Source organism: Sinohyriopsis cumingii, chromosome 4 (assembly GCF_028554795.1).
Source record: "Sinohyriopsis cumingii isolate HCF-2022 chromosome 4, ASM2855479v2, whole genome shotgun sequence".
NCBI classification, from domain to species: Eukaryota; Metazoa; Mollusca; class Bivalvia; order Unionida; family Unionidae; genus Sinohyriopsis; species Sinohyriopsis cumingii.
In genome coordinates this window covers 25,765,978-25,785,645 of record NC_142964.1, presented here as the reverse complement: position 1 = coordinate 25,785,645, position 19,668 = coordinate 25,765,978, and the positions used below count along the sequence as shown (strand labels likewise).

The window sequence follows — 19,668 nt, the reverse complement described above, 5'->3', positions numbered from 1 at the left end:
TTAATATAAATCTAAGACGAGAAGGAAAATCAGTCTAAAATAGTTCATGTAAATTTAAGACGAGAAGGAAAATCAATGTAAAATAGTTCATGTAAATCTAAGACGAGAAGGAAAATCAATCTAAAATAGTTCATGAAAATCTAAGGCGAGAAGGAAAATCAATCTAAAATAGTTAATATAAATCTAAGACGGGGAGGGATCCATCTAAAATAGTTAATATAAATCTAAGACTGGGAGGGATCCATCTAAAATAGTTCATGTAAATCTAAGACGAGAAGGAAAATCAATCTAAAATAGTTCATGTAAATCTAAGACGGGGAGGGATCCATCTAAAATAGTTAATATAAATCTAAGACTGGGAGGGATCCATCTAAAATAGTTCATGTAAATCTAAGACGGGAATGAAAATCAATCTAAAATAGTTAATATAAATCTAAGACGAGAAGGAAAATCAGTCTAAAATAGTTCATGTAAATTTAAGACGAGAAGGAAAATCAATGTAAAATAGTTCATGTAAATCTAAGACGGGGAGGGATCCATTTAAAATAGTTCATGTAAATCTCTGACGGGGAAGAAGTTCTAAGTGTAAGCAACAGTAGTCATGTTTAGAGAAAAAAGCTGTAAACAAATCTGTAATATTAAAAGTAAAACGCGGATACAGATTCGTGTGCGGCAAGTAACTTGAAATGATTGCTTAATTCATTAAGTCTGCCGAATTGTTTCATGATTTCAAATAGACTGCACATTAATGATAGACACATCCCAGATAGCATGGGGAGCACGGATTCCAGGATACAAGTCAAAAGAATAATAGAGCCAAAGGCTGTCATACAAACATTGCAATTACCGAGAGTTGTTATTGGTGTTATTGGGATGATAATCCTTCTGGAGAAGGATGATAATCCTTCTGGAGAAAAAAAAATCATTTAAAACAAATGCGTGCAAGTATCAGTCAGACAACTGTAGCATTAATAACCAATATGGGATATTCTTACATGGTAACAAGCGATTACATGTCACCGAAACATTTAAGAATGAAATGAGAAATGTTCGCTAGCTCTTACCCTTACAGGTGTGATATTCAATCCAAATAATTTAGCGATTAATTGTGTTACTTTATAAAGACATTATATAATTTGTATCATTAAATATAATATTTTGCGGAATAAAGAACAACACCAGGATCAGAAGAACAATTAACTGTCAATTACGTGTGATTCGGATTCAAATTCGTTACAGTTAATATTATGTTGAAATTCAAGATATATAAGTAATTGTTTGCAAATATGATTTAATATGTATTGATCATCGTGAAGACTCATCTATACTTACGTTAATTCTGATTGAAGCAATAAATTTAGGTGAGTTAATAAAGCATAATTCTTAAAGTCGTAGTTATAAAGAACTAGATGTTGTTTAATGTGAAGTGCGGAATGATCGTCTTTGTTCTGTGCACAAATTGTATATGGACAACTGAGAGTGTGGTTACATAGTTACATTAAGTTGATACTACTTATTTTGTTGTGATCACTCCCACCAAATGAACAAACATAGATTTGTTAAAATGAAAATGAAGTACTTTTATATATCGTATTTGAAAGTTTGAAACCAGTGGCTATGAATCATTTATGTTTCTGAATGCATTTACTCTATGCATGCAGGTAATATATTTCGGTTCAAGGTCCGCCCTTCTTCTGGCTAGTATATCTGACTGAACCAAAATATGGACACACCACCCTCGGCAGTACGATTTTTCCGGAAGATACGGCTGCAATGAGTTGAAATAGAAAATGGGAGATGAAGAATTTATTCTATAGTCTGTCACAGCCAAGAATTCTACCGTTTTGTTGATAAAATATTGTGAAACTTCACCAAATTTATTACAAATATGTCTTATATTAAAATGAGCAGGTAGAAAATTATTTGATGTCTTTTCTATTTTTAAAACCTAATTTCAGTTAAAGATTGGAAAGGATACGCATTCAATTTATTGTTGGACTTATGCAGGTGGTGTTTTGTGGGGATAGATGTGAAGGTTGTTTGGTTGATTCAGAGGCAAAGAGTGTGAGTCATATGGTACAGAGTATAATTAAATGTAAGACTTTACACGGCATAAACAGATTAGTGTTAGACTGTACACTGCATACTTAGATAATAATGAGTACGACTGTACACGACATAATTAAATTATAAAAATTGTTCAATAAAATAAAGACTCAAACAAAGGGTGAGGCTCCACGCAGTAAAAATACGGTCTACCGACTAACATTAAATTTGCATAAAAATACAAGTATAATATAAAACAATGAGCAAAAACTTAATTGCATGAGACTCTTTTCGTGCTAGTCAAATTCTTGTAATAGTCCAGTTTGTGTAATAGTCTTAATTATCGTAATTGTTAATCTTTCTTTATGTACTATATATATATATATATATATATATATATATATATATATATATATATATATATATATATATATATATATATATATATATATATATATATATATATAAACACACGCATGTGTGTGTGTGTGTGTCTTCGTGCTTTTCTTGTCTTTCTAATGAGTCTCAAATTATACAGAATTTACATGAAATGGTAGTGTTTCTTGCGAAGATCCATCATCTATCGTACGAAGATTAAGGTATTCACTAGAAAGGGGCGGTCTTTAGTTGGCATAAAAGAAATATATAAACGGATTTCACTTATGGTATTCAATAGAAAGGGGTGATCTTAAGTCGGCACAAAAGAAATACCTCAGCGGATTTGGCTCCGGCATTAACCTTTCGCCAGCTGAAGTTAAAATGTATTTTATTCGAAGTTTTGGAGTCACAGAACCGATATCACTTGAAATGGGAATAGTGCACGTTTAATCTAGCAATAACTTTAGTTCTTTTTGGAAATGATTATAATTTCTTTATAAAAATCTACGTTTTTCATCAGTAGTTTGTGTTAGTTTGGATTGTTTCCGTAGTTAATGTTTTAAACTGGTTCAGTAGCTTGTGTTGGTTTGGATTGGACCAGTAGCTTGTGTTGGTTTGGATTGGTTCAGTAGTTTAATAATAATAATAATAATAATAATAATAATGAGGACTTTGTGTAGCACCTAATCTTTAGAAGCTCTAAGCGCTTTACAACATTAGACAACACCTATAAGATAAGAAACATAATAATATTATTACAAAAACAAACAACATGAAATTAGAAAAACATTAAAAAATAAAAAACATTCTGAGAATATTTCAGGTAGGAAACTTTATTAGGTCTTTAAGTTTGTTCTTGCAGTCGAAATAAGTGAGTTTTTGAGAGCCCTCTTGAATGTGATCACTGTGTCTTTGTGTCTAAGTTCAATGGGCAATTCATTCCACGTTGCTGGGCCCTGGTATGCAAAAGAACGCTGTCCATATGACTTTGTTTTCATAGTGGGAATAATGAGTATGCGATTGTCAGAAGAGGAGCGTAAGTATCTTGCTGGTGTGTACACATAGGTGAGGTCAGATAGGTATGTTAGACTAGAGTCCGACAGAGAAATGTAGCACAGAGAACAAATTTTGTATTTGATTCCGGATTGAATGGATAGCCAGTGTATGGTACAGAGCAGCAGGTAGGTGTGCTCTGATCGTGGTACTCTAAGTATGATCCGAGCAGCTGTGTTTTGAACTTTTTGAAGTTTCTGGAGTAGATATTGAGATGAACCAGACAGAATTGAGTTACAATAGTCCAGTCTTGAAAGTACTAATGAACACACAAGTGTTTTAGTGGCATCACCTGAAAGATATTTTCGAATTGAGCAGATGCGTCTCAGCTCAAGATATGCAGCCTTGCATATGTTCATGACATGTTGGTGCAATGTGAGAGTACTGTCCAGAGTAACACCTAGGTTTCGTACTGATTGTGTGAATTTAATGTTAGCGTTGCTGATATTTATTGTTTGAGGTAAAGGATGTGAATGAGAAAATCTTTGTGTTGTGATCAGAATGGCCTCATTTTTATCATATTCATATGCAGCTTGTTACAAGTCATCCATGATTTCACATCAGAAATGCACCTCTCTACACCTTGGATGGCAGCATCAGCTTCAGTTGGGTGTCATCAGCGTGCAACTGGTCAAACGCTGGATGATGATCTATGACACTTGAGAGCGACTGAGTGTACAGAATGAAGAGAACAGGTCCCAGAACAGACCCCTGTGGAACACCACAACATAGATCAACTGGGCTGGATTGTATAGTTTATGTTAGTCTGGATTTGTTCAGTAGTTTGTGTTGGTTTGGATTGGTCCTTGGATTGGTTCAATAGTTTGTGTCGGTTTGGTTTGGTTCAATAGTTTGTGTTGCCTTGTATTGGTTGAGTAGTTTGTGTTGGTTTGGATTGGTTCAGTAGTTTGTGTTAGTTTGGATTGGTCTTTGATTGGTTCAATAGTTTGTGTCGGTTTGGTTTGTTTCAGTAGTTTGTGTTAGTTTGGATTTATTCAGTAGTTTTTGTTGGTTTCGATTGGTTCAGTATTTTGTGTTTCCTTGGATTGGTTCAGTAGTTTGTGTTTCCTTGGTTGTTGTTGTTGTTGTTGTTCTAGGGTTTAACGCCATTTTCAGCACAAGATAGGCCATATATGGCGGCCAGTATAACTGGTGGAGGAAGAACCCTGGAAAAACCAGGAAAGAACCACCGACCCACGAGAAGCTACCGGCAGGCTTTCCCACGTACCCACGCTAGCCGAGCCTTGGACTCGAACATACGCAGACAGAGGTGAGATGGCAGTGATCCGGAACGGTGAGCGCTTTAGACCACTCGACCACGTGTTTCCTTGGATTGGTTCAATAGTTTGTGTTGGTTTGGATTGGTTCAGTAGCTTGTGTTGGTTTGGATTGGTTCAGTAGCTGTGTTGGTTTTGATCGGTTCAGTAGTTTGTGTTAGTTTAGATTTGTTAAGTAGTTAATTTTAGTTTGGACTGGTTCAGTAGTTTATGTTAGTTTGGAGTGGTTCAGTAGTTTGTGGTTGTTTGTTTTGTTTCAGTAGCTTGTATTGGTTTGGATTGGTTCCGTAGTTAATTTTAGTTTGGATTGATTCAGTAGTTTGTGTTGCCGTGGATTGGTTTAGTAGTTTGTGTTGCCGTGGATTGGTTCAGTAGTTTGTGTTGGTTTGGACTGGTTCAGTAGTTTATGTTAGTTTGGATTGGTTCAGTAGTTTTTGTTGGTTTCGATTGGTTCAGTATTTTGTGTTTCCTTGGATTGGTTCAGTAGTTTGTGTTTCCTTGGATTGGTTCAATAGTTTGTGTTGGTTTGGATTGGTTCAGTTGTTTATGTTAGTTTGGATTGGTTCAGTAGCTTGTGTTGGTTTGGATTGGTTCAGTAGCTTGTATTGGTTTGGATTGGTTCCGTAGTTAATTTTAGTTTGGATTGGTTCAGTAGTTTATGTTAGTTTGGATTGGTTCAGCAGTTTGTGTTGGTTTGGATTGGTTCAGTATCTTGTGTTGGTTTGGATTGGTTCAGTAGTTATTTTTATTTTGGACTGGTTCAGTAGTTTATGTTATTTTGGATTGGTTCAGTAGTTTATGTTATTTTGGATTGGTTCAGTAGGTTATGTTAATTTGGATTTATTCAGTAGTTAATTTTAGTTTGGACTGGTTCAGTAGTTTATGTTAGTTTGGAGTGGCTCATTAGTTTGTGTTGGTTTAGATTGGTTCAGTAGCTTGTATTGGTTTGGATTTGTTCCGTAGTTAATTTTAATTTGGATTGGTTCAGAAGTTTGTGTTGCCGTGGATTGGTTCAGTAGTTTGTGTTGGTTTGGATTGGTTCAGTAGTTTATGTTAGTTTGGACTGGTTCAGTAGTTTGTGTTGCTTTGGATTGGTTCAGTATCTTGTGTTTGTTTGGATTGGTCATTTGATTGGTTCAGTATTTTGTGTTGGTTTGGACTGGTTTAGTAGTTTATGTTATTAGGATTGGAAATGTGGAAAACATATTGCAGGGAAACTTTGATAATTATTTTTGTGTTGACTAAAGATCAACCTACTTTGTTATTTAAAACAATCACTGAAATATTAGCTACAAGAGGAAAAGCCAGTTTATGATGATTTATTACAAAATAATTCTTATTGATAAAGATGTTTTTCTTCTTTCGTGTTACAATTACATTTTATTTCACATTAAAGAAAATAATTGGATAGAATTCTCAAACTTTTAGCAGGAAATGCACCTTAAACGAAACCATTATATAGATTTTAATTTCTTACATGACAGTAATATCTCGGTCTGGTCTCAATATACAAGAACAGATCATTCATGTGGAGGGAAGCTAGTTACAAAGTTATCTGAGAATGTAGATAATATTGACTTTCATACGACACTGAGCTTCCCAAGGTATGTGAACCCAGAAATGAAAGTAATGGGCAATATTCATTTCTTTGTCATTAAAGCAAACAAAAGTAAACACATTTGTCTATATCTGTCTAAGGAAAGAAATATTTAGCCAAAGTCTCCATACTAAATTTTCTGTTTATGTCTTTTATTCCTTCTTTTTAAAGAGCGGGAGCGGCCCTTGATGGCTTTGTCAACGTGACAGGAAGTTACCTTGTTCTCCGCCACGATGGCCGGGTGCAGTGGAACGTGCCACTAGTGATCAAAAGTGCATGCATGGTGGATGTGACGTACTTTCCTTACGACAAACAGGCCTGTGAGATCATGTTCGGTTCGTGGATTTACGATGGTTCACAAATCGATTTGAATATAAGATCTTCAACACCAGATCTCTCCGAGTACGTTCTTAACAATGAATTCGACCTTTTGCAAACAAGCATGGAGCGAATCATCGTGGGTGAGGCTTGTTGTCCAGGGGAAGGGAATCATCCGATGGTCAGGTTTCGGTTAAAGATGAAAAGAAAATCCATTTACTTCGACTACATTGTGATAGCCCCCACCATAGACCTGTGCGTGCTTACATTAGCCACGTTTTTGCTCCCCTGTGAGTGTGGATGGAAGATTGCCATTGGACTGACGGTCTTTCTGACGTTGTACGTCCTCCAGCTGCTAATAGCTGAGAACGTGCCTGATACCAACTCCACCCCTTTACTAGGTAACTATTTAGATTGATTTTTTACGTATGTCTTGGAGAACAAATGGAATAAACCACTCGTCTTATATATACTACTACTACTACCAACAACAATAATAACATTAAAACTACTTCTACTACTAGTATTATTACTACTACTACCACTACTACTACTACTACTAATAATAATAATAAGTATTGACGTTATTTATTATAGTTTCATCTCATCCGGGCCGATAACATGCAAGAACTACAAATTATTTATAATAACATACACGAACCACAGATTATGTACAATAATCTACATGAACTACAAAGTGCTCTTAATTATTGCCTTTAACTTATCGAAAACCTCCTGATAATTTTCAGACCAATGAAATTTGGTTTCTTGCTCAATAAATTTGCCAGGGGTTCAGCAGTTATGGAAAAATGGGAGCAAAATTTCTGATAGTATCCAGCCATACCCAAATATCGCAGTCGCTGCTTTTTACTGATAGACACAGGGAATTCAGAGATAGCCTTGGCCTTATAATCTATAGGTTTACCTTGTCTATGTCCCATGATGTGTTCTAGAAAAGTTACACAAGCACGGCAAAACTCACTTTTTGATAAATTAATTGTCAAATTTGCGTCAGTGAGTATGTAAAAGAATTTTCGAATTGTCGTTAATTGATCTTTCCAGGTGTCGTTGTAGATGATGACATCGATAAGCATCACAATAATTGAGTAAAAAATCTTTATCAAAGCTTTTACTGTTGTTTTAGTTTTAATCTTCCTCAACGGAACTGCCTCTGGAAATCTCGTAGACGCACACATTATGGTCAACAAGTAATGGTTACCTGACTTGGTCTTAGGTAAAGGACCGACACAATCTACCAATATTCTGCTAAATTGTTCGTCATATGCAGTACTAGGTTGCAGATGAGCCTTGTGTACCTTCTGATTGGGCTTTCCTACCATTTGACAAGTGTAACAAGATCTGCAATATTTACAAACATCACTTTGAATTTTTGGCCAGTAGAAGTGAGTCAAGATGTTGGAATTAGTCTTACTTATCCCAAAATGACCAGCCAGGTGAGTTTCATGGGCCAGACTAAGAATTTCCTGTCTTTACGATTTTGGAACTACAATTTTATAGTTCACTGACCATTCATCACCATTAGGTGCCTCAGATGGTCTCCATTTTCTAATAAGAATCCTATTTTTAACAAAATAACAAACAGGTAATTATTTGGCTTCAGTTTCATTAATGGCCCTTTGAAACAAACAGGAGCTCTTAGGATCTTTTTCTATTCGACGACAAGTGATTTTCGTTTGTCACCCTGATTAGAATATAGCGAATGAGTAGTTAAAAGATGATCACTGTGATCAATACCTTTTAATTGATCCAAAGAAGGAGTGAAAGTGACCTCATCAAAAGCCTCACCAATACATGTGTCAGCTAAAGGAATACTTTTCTTATCAAGACCATTCTCAAGAGCATTCTTTGCCATAGCTCTGATAACTGCATAAGCTTGGTATAAGTCGGATTTCGTGTTCAAAAGGATGGACTTTCTGATCCAAACAAGGCTTGTCAGTTACAAGTTGATTAACAACAACCTTATATCAGATAGGGCATTACCTAGTAATAAGTAAATACATTCAATGGATAAAGACAACACTGTTCCGACTGTTACGGGGCCTGAAACTAAGTCTGATGGCAAATTTACACAATAGAGAGGAACACTGACAAAGCCACACTCTACTCCCTGAATAAGAACTTTCTCATTAGAAGAAGACTTCTCATAAAAAGGCAAAGTACCTGATAATAAAAGACTCTGAGAAGCTCATCCATCCCTTAAAATTTTTAATAAGTATAGCACTGGCCGAATCACCCATGAGTGATATAGATCCCTTCGACATGAATAATTCATAATTCTCCAGAATAATATCAGACCAGGGTTTATTTGACTTAACAAATGTATTGCTTTCAATATACGACCGTGACCTTGACCTCTTAGGAATAAGAGCATTTAGATTATTTGGGTTATGCTTCATTTTGCAGCAATCATAAATAAATTGTCCTTTCTTCTTGAAATAGGTACACGTAGGTAGATATAACGACTTCTAATCAATCTTATCAGAAACTTTTTTACCAGACGACTGATGAGCGGAAGACTTACCGACAGCTTTATGAACTAAGGAATAATCATCTGTTGTACGAGCATCATTTTTTTGTATTGTTTCAACCGTTTCCTTATCAATATAAATCTTAACGTCGCTATTGACTCAATTCTTGAACTCTTCAACTAAGATGAGTTGTGTGAGATTGTCGTAATCTGCATCACCTTTCTTGGCTAAGTACAATCCCTCAAATAACTGCTCTTTTTCTCTTGCAAATTTGACATGAGTTTGTCCAGTTTCTTTTTTTTATTGCTTCTGAACTTTTGTTGATAAGCCTCAGGTACTAACTCATAACCCTTCAAAATGAATTCCTTAACCAGATCATAGTCAGCACTTTGATGTGCTGGCAGGGAAGCGTAGTTGTCTCGAGCTTTGCCAAAAAGTTGACTTTGTAATAATAAAGTTCAATGCTCTGTTGGCCATTTAGAATTTTCAGCAATTGTTTCAAAATGAGGAAAATATTTATATACTTCTTTTTCTCTAACCGTATATTCTTAGTAACATTAAAACTTGAATTTGAGTGTAAAGTGGAGGATTGCTTTTCCCTTTCCAGCTCTGATTCTTTTAATCCAAAGGAATATTCCGATTTTTTTTTCTTTCTTTTTCTCTCTGCAACTGCAAGTTATCTACATAATCTACAAACTATTTACACTAACCTACATGAACTACACATGAACAATAACATACATGAACTACACATGAACAATAACATACATGAACTACACATGAACAATAACATACATGAACTACACATGAACAATAACATACATGAACTACACATGAACAATAACATACATGAACTACACATGAACAATAACATACATGAACTACACATGAACAATAACATACATGAACTATAAATTATGTACGATAGTCTACTTGAGCTACATATGAAAATAACATGTGTGAACTACAAATTATGTACAATAACCTACATCAACTACAAATTATGTACAATAACCTACATCAACTACAAATTATGTACGATGATCTACTTGAACTACAAGTTATGCACAATAATCTACTTAAACTTAAAAATATGTATAATAGCATGCATGAACTACAAGTTATGTACACTGACCTACATGAACTATACATTATTTACACTAACCAACATGAACTATAAATTATGTACAATAACCTACATGAACTATAAATCATGTACAATAACCTATATGAACTTCCAAATATGTACAATAACATGCATGAAGTACAAGTTATGTACAATTGCCTACATGAACTACTAGTTATGTGCAATATTGTACATGAAGTGCAAGTTGTACAATAACCTACATGAACTACAAAATGTACAATAACCTACATTAACTACACATTATTTACAATGACCTATATTAACTACAAGTTATGTACAATAGAATGCATGAGCTACACAATATGTACAATAATCTACATGAACTACAAGTTATGTACAACAACATACATGAACTACAAGTTATCTACAATAACATACATGAACTATACAGTATATAAATTAACCTACATGAACTACACAGTATGTAAAATAACCCACATGAACTACACATTATGTACAATAACATACATGAACTACACAGTATATAAAATAACCTACATGAACTACACAGTATGTACAATAACCCACATGAACTACACAGTATGTACAATAACCTACATGAACTACACAGTATGTACAATAGAATGCATGAGCTACACAATATGTATAATAATCTACATGAACTACAAGTTATATACAATAACATACATGAACTAAAAGTTATCTAAAATAAAATACATGAACTATACAGTATATAAATTAACCTAAATGAACTACACAGTATGTACAATAACCCACATGAACTACTCATTATGTACAATAACATACATGAACTACATAGTATATAAAATAACCTACATGAACTACACATTATGTATAATAACCTACATGAACTACACAGTATGTACAAGAACCTACATGACCTACACAGTATATGCAATAATCTACATGAACTATACGGTATTTACAATAACCTACATGAACTACACCTTATTTACAATAACCTACATGAACTACACCTTATTTACAATAACCTACATGAACTACACAGTATTTACAATAACCTACATGAACTACACAGTATTTACAATAACCTACATGAACTACACAGTATGTACAATATTCTACATGAACTACACAGTATTTACAATAACCTACATGAACTACACAGTATTTACAATAACCTACATGAACTACACAGTATTTACAATAACCTACATGAACTACACAGTATTTACAATAACCTACATGAACTACACGGTATTTACAATAACCTACATGAACTACACAGTATTTACAATAACCTACATGAACTACACAGTATTTACAATAACCTACATGAACTACACAGTATGTACAATATTCTACATGAACTACACAGTATGTACAATATTCTACATGAACTACACAGTATTTACAATAACCTACATGAACTACACAGTATTTACAGTAACCTACATGAACTACACAGTATTTACAATAACCTACATGAACTACACAGTATGTACAATATTCTACATGAACTACACAGTATGTACAATATTCTACATGAACTACACAGTATTTACAATAACCTACATGAACTACACAGTATTTACAATAACCTACATGAACTACACAGTATATACAATAACCTACATGAACTATAAATTACATACAGTGCCATGAACTACACAAGATATGTATTATTAAAGAATGACGGTCATATATTGTAGGAACCAGTAAAAGTGATAAAGTGATATGTCTCTTAATAATTTTGTTGTATATTTGTGTTTAGAAACAACAATTGTTGTGCATGATTTTTCATATAATTTAAGATATTTTATTTTAAAACTCCATTTATGTTAAACTCCTTTCAAACATTTCAGTTTTGGCTTTTTGTTATATTTAGTTTACTTTCAGTACAAGAGCATGTAATTCAGTAATGAACTTCGGACTCTGGAATAAAGTTATTCAGATAATATCGTGCCATATTGCTTTGATCTTTGTACACGAGAGCTGATTTTTCATCATGCACCTGGTATAATGCCGGTATGTTACGATGTTGTCCGTTCGTCAGTTAACAGTTGGTTTCCGCATAATAACATTATTTGTTCACCATCTACAGTTACCAAAACCATGTGGATGGCTTGCACGTGGGTAAAAGATATACTTTTGATTTCCGATGAAAAAGAGCCAAAGGTGAAGGTTAATGTGACTGAAACAAAAGTAAATGATTTCTGCACAATGACGTCATTTCTACATAATATACCACAATCACACGTTTTACATAGCTTGAACATCGGGTACAAAATAAGGCGTTTGGCTTTAAAGTTAAAACGTTAAAGGCCAAGGTCACAATGAAACAAAACAAATGGTTTTCGTGCATGAAAGACCGGACAGAAGCTTGGTTGATAACTTGAAATTATGGTAAGGAAGAAGCCATTGATTTTGGGATCAACAGATCAAAGTACAAGGACACCGTTAGAGTGTTGTGTATTTTTGTAATTCTTGGTTCATGACCGTGTTATGTGTAGTATTTATTCATAATTATAAATCATAATGATCATCTCTGGTCAAGATCTTAGATAGCTAATTTTTGTTTTCGGGTATAAAATATTATTTTAAGATATTACGACTGTCGATTGCGTACGATCTATAAATAGATGTCAGGTTTCTAATAATAAAACTTGTTGACAACCTTTGGGGTAATTTCTCATTGGCTGGTGGGTTTATGTCAGGTGGGTTCTTAGAATAATTAAAATATTTCTCATTGAATGGGTTGGGTCACATGAATAGGTATTTTGAAATATTAGATTGAGTAGTAAGATCTGTCACATGGGGATATTGCGACGTATCGTAGCAATAGACCCTTGAATGTATATAATAAGGAGAGAACTGAGCAATCAGATTCATTCCTATTTCGGATTCATTTCTATTTTGGAGTCTTATTCCAGATATTGATATCAGTCTGTAGATGTGTTTTATGGTGTGTTTAGATAAATTGAGAGGAAACATTTGTTAGGATTATTCATTAGAACTACAAAGTGCTCATTGGACTAGATTATTATTCCAGGACTATTGTGAACTATATAATATAATTATGGACAATGCCGTTCTGATACGTACATTTGATGGTCTAAAATGTATTCGGAACATTCAGTTCTTTTGGACTTGAATATAACGTTTTAGGATTATTTTGGATTCATTCCATAATACTCTAAGTTCCTCTTACATTTTTTAATCTATACCTTTGATAATTAAAATTATTTGTTAATTTTTACAAAACTTGTTAGTTTTGCTTCTTTCTATTACTTAGTTTATGCCAAAAGAATAGTAATGGTTAGACTTTATGCTGCGATATTAGTAAGTACATTGCACAACAGACATTAAATTTATCGTTCGATGGAATCAATTACCAAGATAATGATAATACACTAATTTTCACTTTCACTAGAAACCGATTACTTGTCTACTTGACACGTCTGCACTAAACTACTCACATACACATTCTGTCCCTCGATGACGCAAACTTAAATTCAAAGTCAAAATCTCATTGTTAGCCTCCCCCCCCCCCCCCGCTTGTTGCATCATGTAAGTTTACCACAAGTATACTATCGCAATTCCATATGAGACGCTTGAGCTGAATGTTTACTGAAGTTGACACCTTTAATGGCAGCTGTATCTGTACCCTGAGTTATTATAGTTTCGAAAGCAAGGAAATTTACAGATTGAGGTAATGATGATACTATTATTATTAATGGCATTTCCTCTCACTGATCTTGAATACACAATGTTTATCGACCGAATGATCTTAGCAGATTAATTAAGGTGCAAGGAAACTATATCCAGATAGGTAAGTCCTCAGTAAAGTTGTTTTAAGTGATTGACCTCTAGACCTAACTTTCCTCTATGTTCCTTTAAACAGAACTGAAAACCAGAAAACGAAATATCAAACACGCGGATTCCGAAATGCTTACCGGAGGTTTGATATGTCGGGAATAAAATGGTGGCCGTGTAATCCATAGTAAACTGTAATAACTATCGATGAAATTGTAACAGTGGTATGATCCTTGCTCTTCGTTGTCATATGTGTCCTTAAATTATATATTCCAGGTGTATTCCTGTTACTGGTGATGACCTTGAACTGTGTTTCACTTATCATGGCGACAATAGTGATAAACATTAAAAAGAGATCACAGTTGGATCCCATTCCGCCTGTCCCTCCTCTCATCCTCAGTTTCTGCGAGAACTACCTCAGCAAAGTCGTCTGCACTCATATCGACGATTGGAAGAGGCGGTTGAACGCGCAATATTTCTTCCTCTCAGAGAAAGATGAGTTATTACAGGGCAACAACAGAGACCCAATTGAATCTTCTTTCACTGGGGAAATCTCATTGAAGGAGATAACCCCAGAGACAGAGGACACGGATAAACTAATACATAGCTCCTCGGATGATAATATATTTACTGAAAACCAGTCCATAGCAAATTTATCTTACATATCAGAGGAGAGTAGCGAGGAAGAAGACAAATTATGTCCCTTGCCATCCAAGAACTGCAATGTGGACAAGTCGCTATACAGACAAACAGTGAATAATTCGTATAAGAAGAGACCATCTTACAGGAAAGCAATCAGGCAAAATAATGTGTATGGTGCAAGAAGGAAAGACTTAAGAAGAAAGACAACGAAAACATCCAGTATTTTTATTGGATCACACCAAAAATACCAGTGGTACTACGTGGCCGAAGTGATTGACAAGGCGACATTTTTGGTTTACGTAATCAGCATGTTTATATCAATTTTGACAGCTTTAGTCATTGTTCCTGCGCTGACCTAATAGGTTCTATAATTCGTTATGTCATGGCACTTAATATAAAAAAGAAAAGAAAAAACTAACCAAAATACTATGATTTTATCGGGGAAGTGTTTTCAGGTGGGTATGTGTCTTGAAGAGTTGTGGGTTGTGGTGGGGTACTGATGCTGATAAATGTAGAAGTTTATACAAGGAACGGAGAGCTGTAGTCGCCTCGTTTACTTTCTAGACTTCTCATTTGTAAAGTCCAGTTCCTGATGTTCGTTCTTTATTGAACGCTTTTCAAGGAAACTGTTCAAGAACATCCGATCATGGATGAAAGTTTTCGTCAAGTACGGTCTAAGTTGAGCAAAAACAGGATCGTGTTCTTTACAAATAAATACAGTTTCTTGAATTTATTTCCTTCAAATGCAATCGTTGTAAAGTTTTGATAGTTTAGAAGCAGCTTTCTATACAGACGTCCTGGCTACAATCTGTTATTTCAAAATGGTATAAAACCCTTGTATATTTGCAAAGAATAAGTACAATCTTAGGTTTGAACCATAACCTATACTCTACTGAAAATCCCATGTTTGAGAATGGAAGTAGAGTGAATGGAAAATAATGAAGACTACGTGAAAATGGGAAAATGCATCAAAAGCATCATATGGCTCTGATGTATGGTTGTTTTTTGAAACAACTTACAACAGACACAGACTGTAAATTACACAGAGGGAGCAGAATAATACATAGACATAGACTATTAATTACACAGTGGGAGAGTAATAATGCATAGACACAGACTATGTAAATTACAGAGGGAGTGTAATACTACATAGACACAGACTGTACATTACACAGAGGGAGCAGACTATTACACAGACACAACCTGTGTAAATTACACAGAGGGAGTGTAATAATGCGCAGACACAGACTATGTAAATTATACAGAGGGAGTGTAATAATGCATAGACACATTTTATGTAAATTACACAGAGGAAGCGGAATATTACACAGACACAGTCTATTAAATTACACAGAGGGAATATAATAATGCCTAAATACATGTAAATTAAACAGAGGGAGTGTAATACTACATAAATACAGCATATGTAAATTATAGAGGGAATGTAATAACGCATAGATACAGACTATGTAAATTACGCAAAAGGAGCGTAAAAATACAAAGACCAATTAGAGAACAATGTTTCTACAACATAATAGTTTCTAAATTATTTCGAAAAGGCTACTGTATCGATTGAAACAACATGTAACATTTAGAACAGAGCTTTGTATAGCATATCCCTGGTATTTTCAAACGATTTTAAGTTGCATCAACACAGTGAAAAGATTAAGGAACCAATCTTTTTAAAATGGCAACGACTAATGTTTAAAGTTTCAATACCGCCGTTTTTATTAATTTCACCATTCTTACAATCTGCCTAAGGTTTGGAAGAATGGCAATGAGTTGATAAAAAATCTATCTGACATAAACCGTTCTTTAACATAATCAAGATACTAGGTATAAACGAAGTTCAAATATTCAGTTTAGACATGAGATGTGCCGCACCCGCATCCGAGGCGGACGGTCTAACCACCTAGATCACCGGAGCGGTCGCACAAATTGATTCAAAAGGGAACGAAGAAATGCAGCCAGCTTTTTGACAGCGGGTATGAGAAGAGAAAGCATTAGATAAAATTTAGACTCAGGTGAATATTGGTGATCAATAGATGCCCCGAAATAGTTGAAAGCACGAAGACAATCCATCATATCGTGGTGTTGACTTCTTACGTTTACAATGCTCACTTCATAAGATCTTGAATTGGAGCATCGGATCAAATCGTACACATTTGAAAAATGGCAGGGTTTCTCAGTTCGAGGGAATTGGGATAAAAAACAACACAAACACCGACAATTCTGTGCAACTAGTTTCACATTTGTTTTGAAAGAAAGCGGATGACGTCTTTTATTTTAAAATAACAATTACGTCATTATTATATGCTCATTTTGCTTTTCTCCGTTAACTTTACATTATCAGAATCGTTCAATATTTTACGATATTGCACACCTTCATATTGCACCCTCGCGCAGGACACGTGTGCCCAATAGTGTATTCGAAACTACTTTGTAAACAAATCATGTACTCTCGTGTAGCAGATGCTTTACGTTTTGGTTGATTAAATTTGTTTCTGAATGAACTAAAGCAGATGCTTCGTGGACTGCCACATAACAGCTGTTTTGCTACATTCCGCGTTAACTTTTTTGATACAATGTTTCGGATTTTGGCGATAGACGCCAAATATCATAAAATTGCTTGGTACCTACAAATAACATGCCAGTTATAAAGGCATAAACTGTCTCATTTAGCTGGTAATAAGAATGGCAAAAAATAAACTTACAGTTTTACATTCTAAATTTCCTCAAAATGTACTTAGTTCTGCGAAAATTCGAATTACATGAGCAATGTCATGAGTTCTCAAGCTTGATTACACATTTCGAAACTGTACTGTAATTTCGACTATATAAGTATATTCCAAGTGCAATTACATCCTCCTTACTGCGCTCAAAATGAAAAAAAACCACATTAAATTCAGTAGCGTCTTTTTGATAATTTGCAATTGAAACACTTCATATTTTTCCTACATTATGATTTCAAATAGTCAATGACAGAACAAACACACTTGCAGATGTAAACACGCCTCTCCCGCGCTGCTTCAATCCGATGTATTTCATGTACAATTTGCACAGATGAATCCAGCCCATAATCACGAATTTTCGTAGAATAGACAAAAATACCAAAATCTATTCATTCCAGATCAAATGGAAAACTTGTTGCAATGCGCATTCATACACAGTATGACTCCAATTTCAATTTTAAGTAGACAAAAACGCCATTTTCTTTCGAAACATATGTCTAGCGCACGACAAGTTAAAATTTATCTGGGCGGAGTTATGTGCACATTAATAATGTTGTTGTTCTGTAATGACAAATCTGCGCTTGTGTATTTAGTTTGGAATACGGCATACATGCATTTACGTTGTTTCTTGTTGTGTATTTTGTTTATATAATTAAGCCTTATGTAGAATAAGAAAATGAGCATATAATAAAAAGGTTACTGCATTTGTATGGAAAAATATGAACTTGTTTTATCGGATGGATATACTGCACTCCCAAGGTCGTGGAGTATTCCATCCGAAAAACTCGTTCATATTTTCTCATACAAATGCAGTAACCTATAATTACGTAACGTCATAAATAATATGCATCGTCATAACAAGTATGTGTGTGTGCATATATATATATATATATATATATATATATATATATATATATATATATATGACAGGATCTAAAAGATACACGAGTCTCTATTGAAACCTGAATCAGTAAAATTATAGAGCAAAATAGAGGCAAACAGTCATACATATAATTATATTGCAATAAAGGATATACAATATATCAATATAAAACATTTTTTTTATTGAATTCATAAGTTAGATACTTTGTATCCTAATGGCCTTAATGCCAATGCGCTAGATAAAATTGTATATTTAATTAAAAAATTGATATATTGCATATCCTTTATAACAATACAATTATATGTATGACTGTTTGTCTCTATTTTATTCTGTTATTTTACTGCTACAGTTCGAGGGGGAAATTATATGGCTCCCTTTGTGATGGAACCTCGAAGTTATCTGGTTTTAACGGAACCCAGCGATGTTTAGGAACAATATCTTTCAAGATTCAGTATTTTTCAGATGATTTAGCATGTGCAACATTTTGCAAGTAACGGCGGCATAGGGATCTTGACATTTATTTTATTTGCGATGACAGGGCATTTCATGTTTAGCTAGATCAGTTTTCATATTTTATGTATGCGATTGAAGTAATTGCGGTAATCAGTATTTAAGTGTTATTTTAGAAATTTATTTGAGTACTAGACGCTTAATTGATAATGCTAAAATAACAAATGTATGTAGTAATATTAAACGTACCCCCATTACTTTCATGTCTCTTCATGTTCTTCCTCTTACCCGTCGTCTGGCTCTTTCACCTAGAACTTAAAATTCTCATTATCAATCACATCAAGCTGGTGTTATACACACACACGCACACACACACTCTCTCTCTCCCTCTCTCTCTCGTTGTCCAATAAGCAGCAGGGAAGGTGAACAGACCAGTTTTGGAGCAAGTCTTCTTGAAAATAAAGCTTCATTCGAAACAAAATGAAAATACAAGGTCAATAACGTCAAACTGAAGCCTCTAACAGACCGAGATTTTCTCTAACTGGGTTAGCTTGTTTTGTTTACTTTATCTATGTCGCTCGTGTTTTCAAATGTGTATGCATATTTGTTTACCCACCCCGACGCTCATTGTTGGTCGTCACCGTTCCTGCTGCTGTAGTGTATGTGTAATTAAATCCTTATTATATCAATAATGGAATCTCACACAGCTAGATCAGCTCGAGAGAAACTCGAGGCAATTAAGAAATATCTACCCGTTCATGATTCTGTCAAGCAAAACTTACAAGCGCGTCAGTAGTCTCAGGTGGAATTTACAGAAGGTGCAGAACAAGTATTTAAACCGGTTATGAAGGCTACCGAAGGAGTTATAAAGGTTACCAAAGGTCTTCCCCCGTTGGA

The 19,668-nt window shown here is 34.5% G+C and overlaps 2 protein-coding genes across 5 annotated transcripts in view; both read left to right on the top strand.

Annotated features, from left to right (window-relative positions):
* The window catches only part of LOC149800833 (neuronal acetylcholine receptor subunit alpha-10-like), an 86,091-nt gene extending 67,059 nt beyond the window's left edge, over positions 1 to 19,032 (top strand). For all 4 annotated transcript variants that reach the window (XM_089954841.1, XM_089954838.1, XM_089954839.1 and 1 more), the window contains exons 6-7: positions 6,523 to 7,070; positions 14,341 to 19,032. In XM_089954841.1, coding sequence (XP_089810967.1) covers positions 6,523 to 7,070; positions 14,341 to 15,065 — 1,273 coding nt within the window. In that variant the 3' untranslated portion in view covers positions 15,066 to 19,032. The remainder of the gene's footprint in view (positions 1 to 6,522; positions 7,071 to 14,340) is intronic.
* On the top strand, positions 8,996 to 12,534 carry LOC149800834 (uncharacterized). Its single transcript, XM_089954842.1, has one exon. It carries the CDS (start codon positions 11,118 to 11,120, stop codon positions 11,892 to 11,894), a length of 777 nt encoding a protein of 258 aa, XP_089810968.1. The 5' UTR covers positions 8,996 to 11,117; the 3' UTR covers positions 11,895 to 12,534.
* Positions 19,033 to 19,668: the final 636 nt, after the last annotated feature.

What these genes read in the sequence shown, in the direction of transcription:
- LOC149800834 (XM_089954842.1), top strand. Translation starts at nt 11,118, where the DNA reads ATGTATAATAACCTACATGAACTACACAGTATGTACAAGAACCTACAT.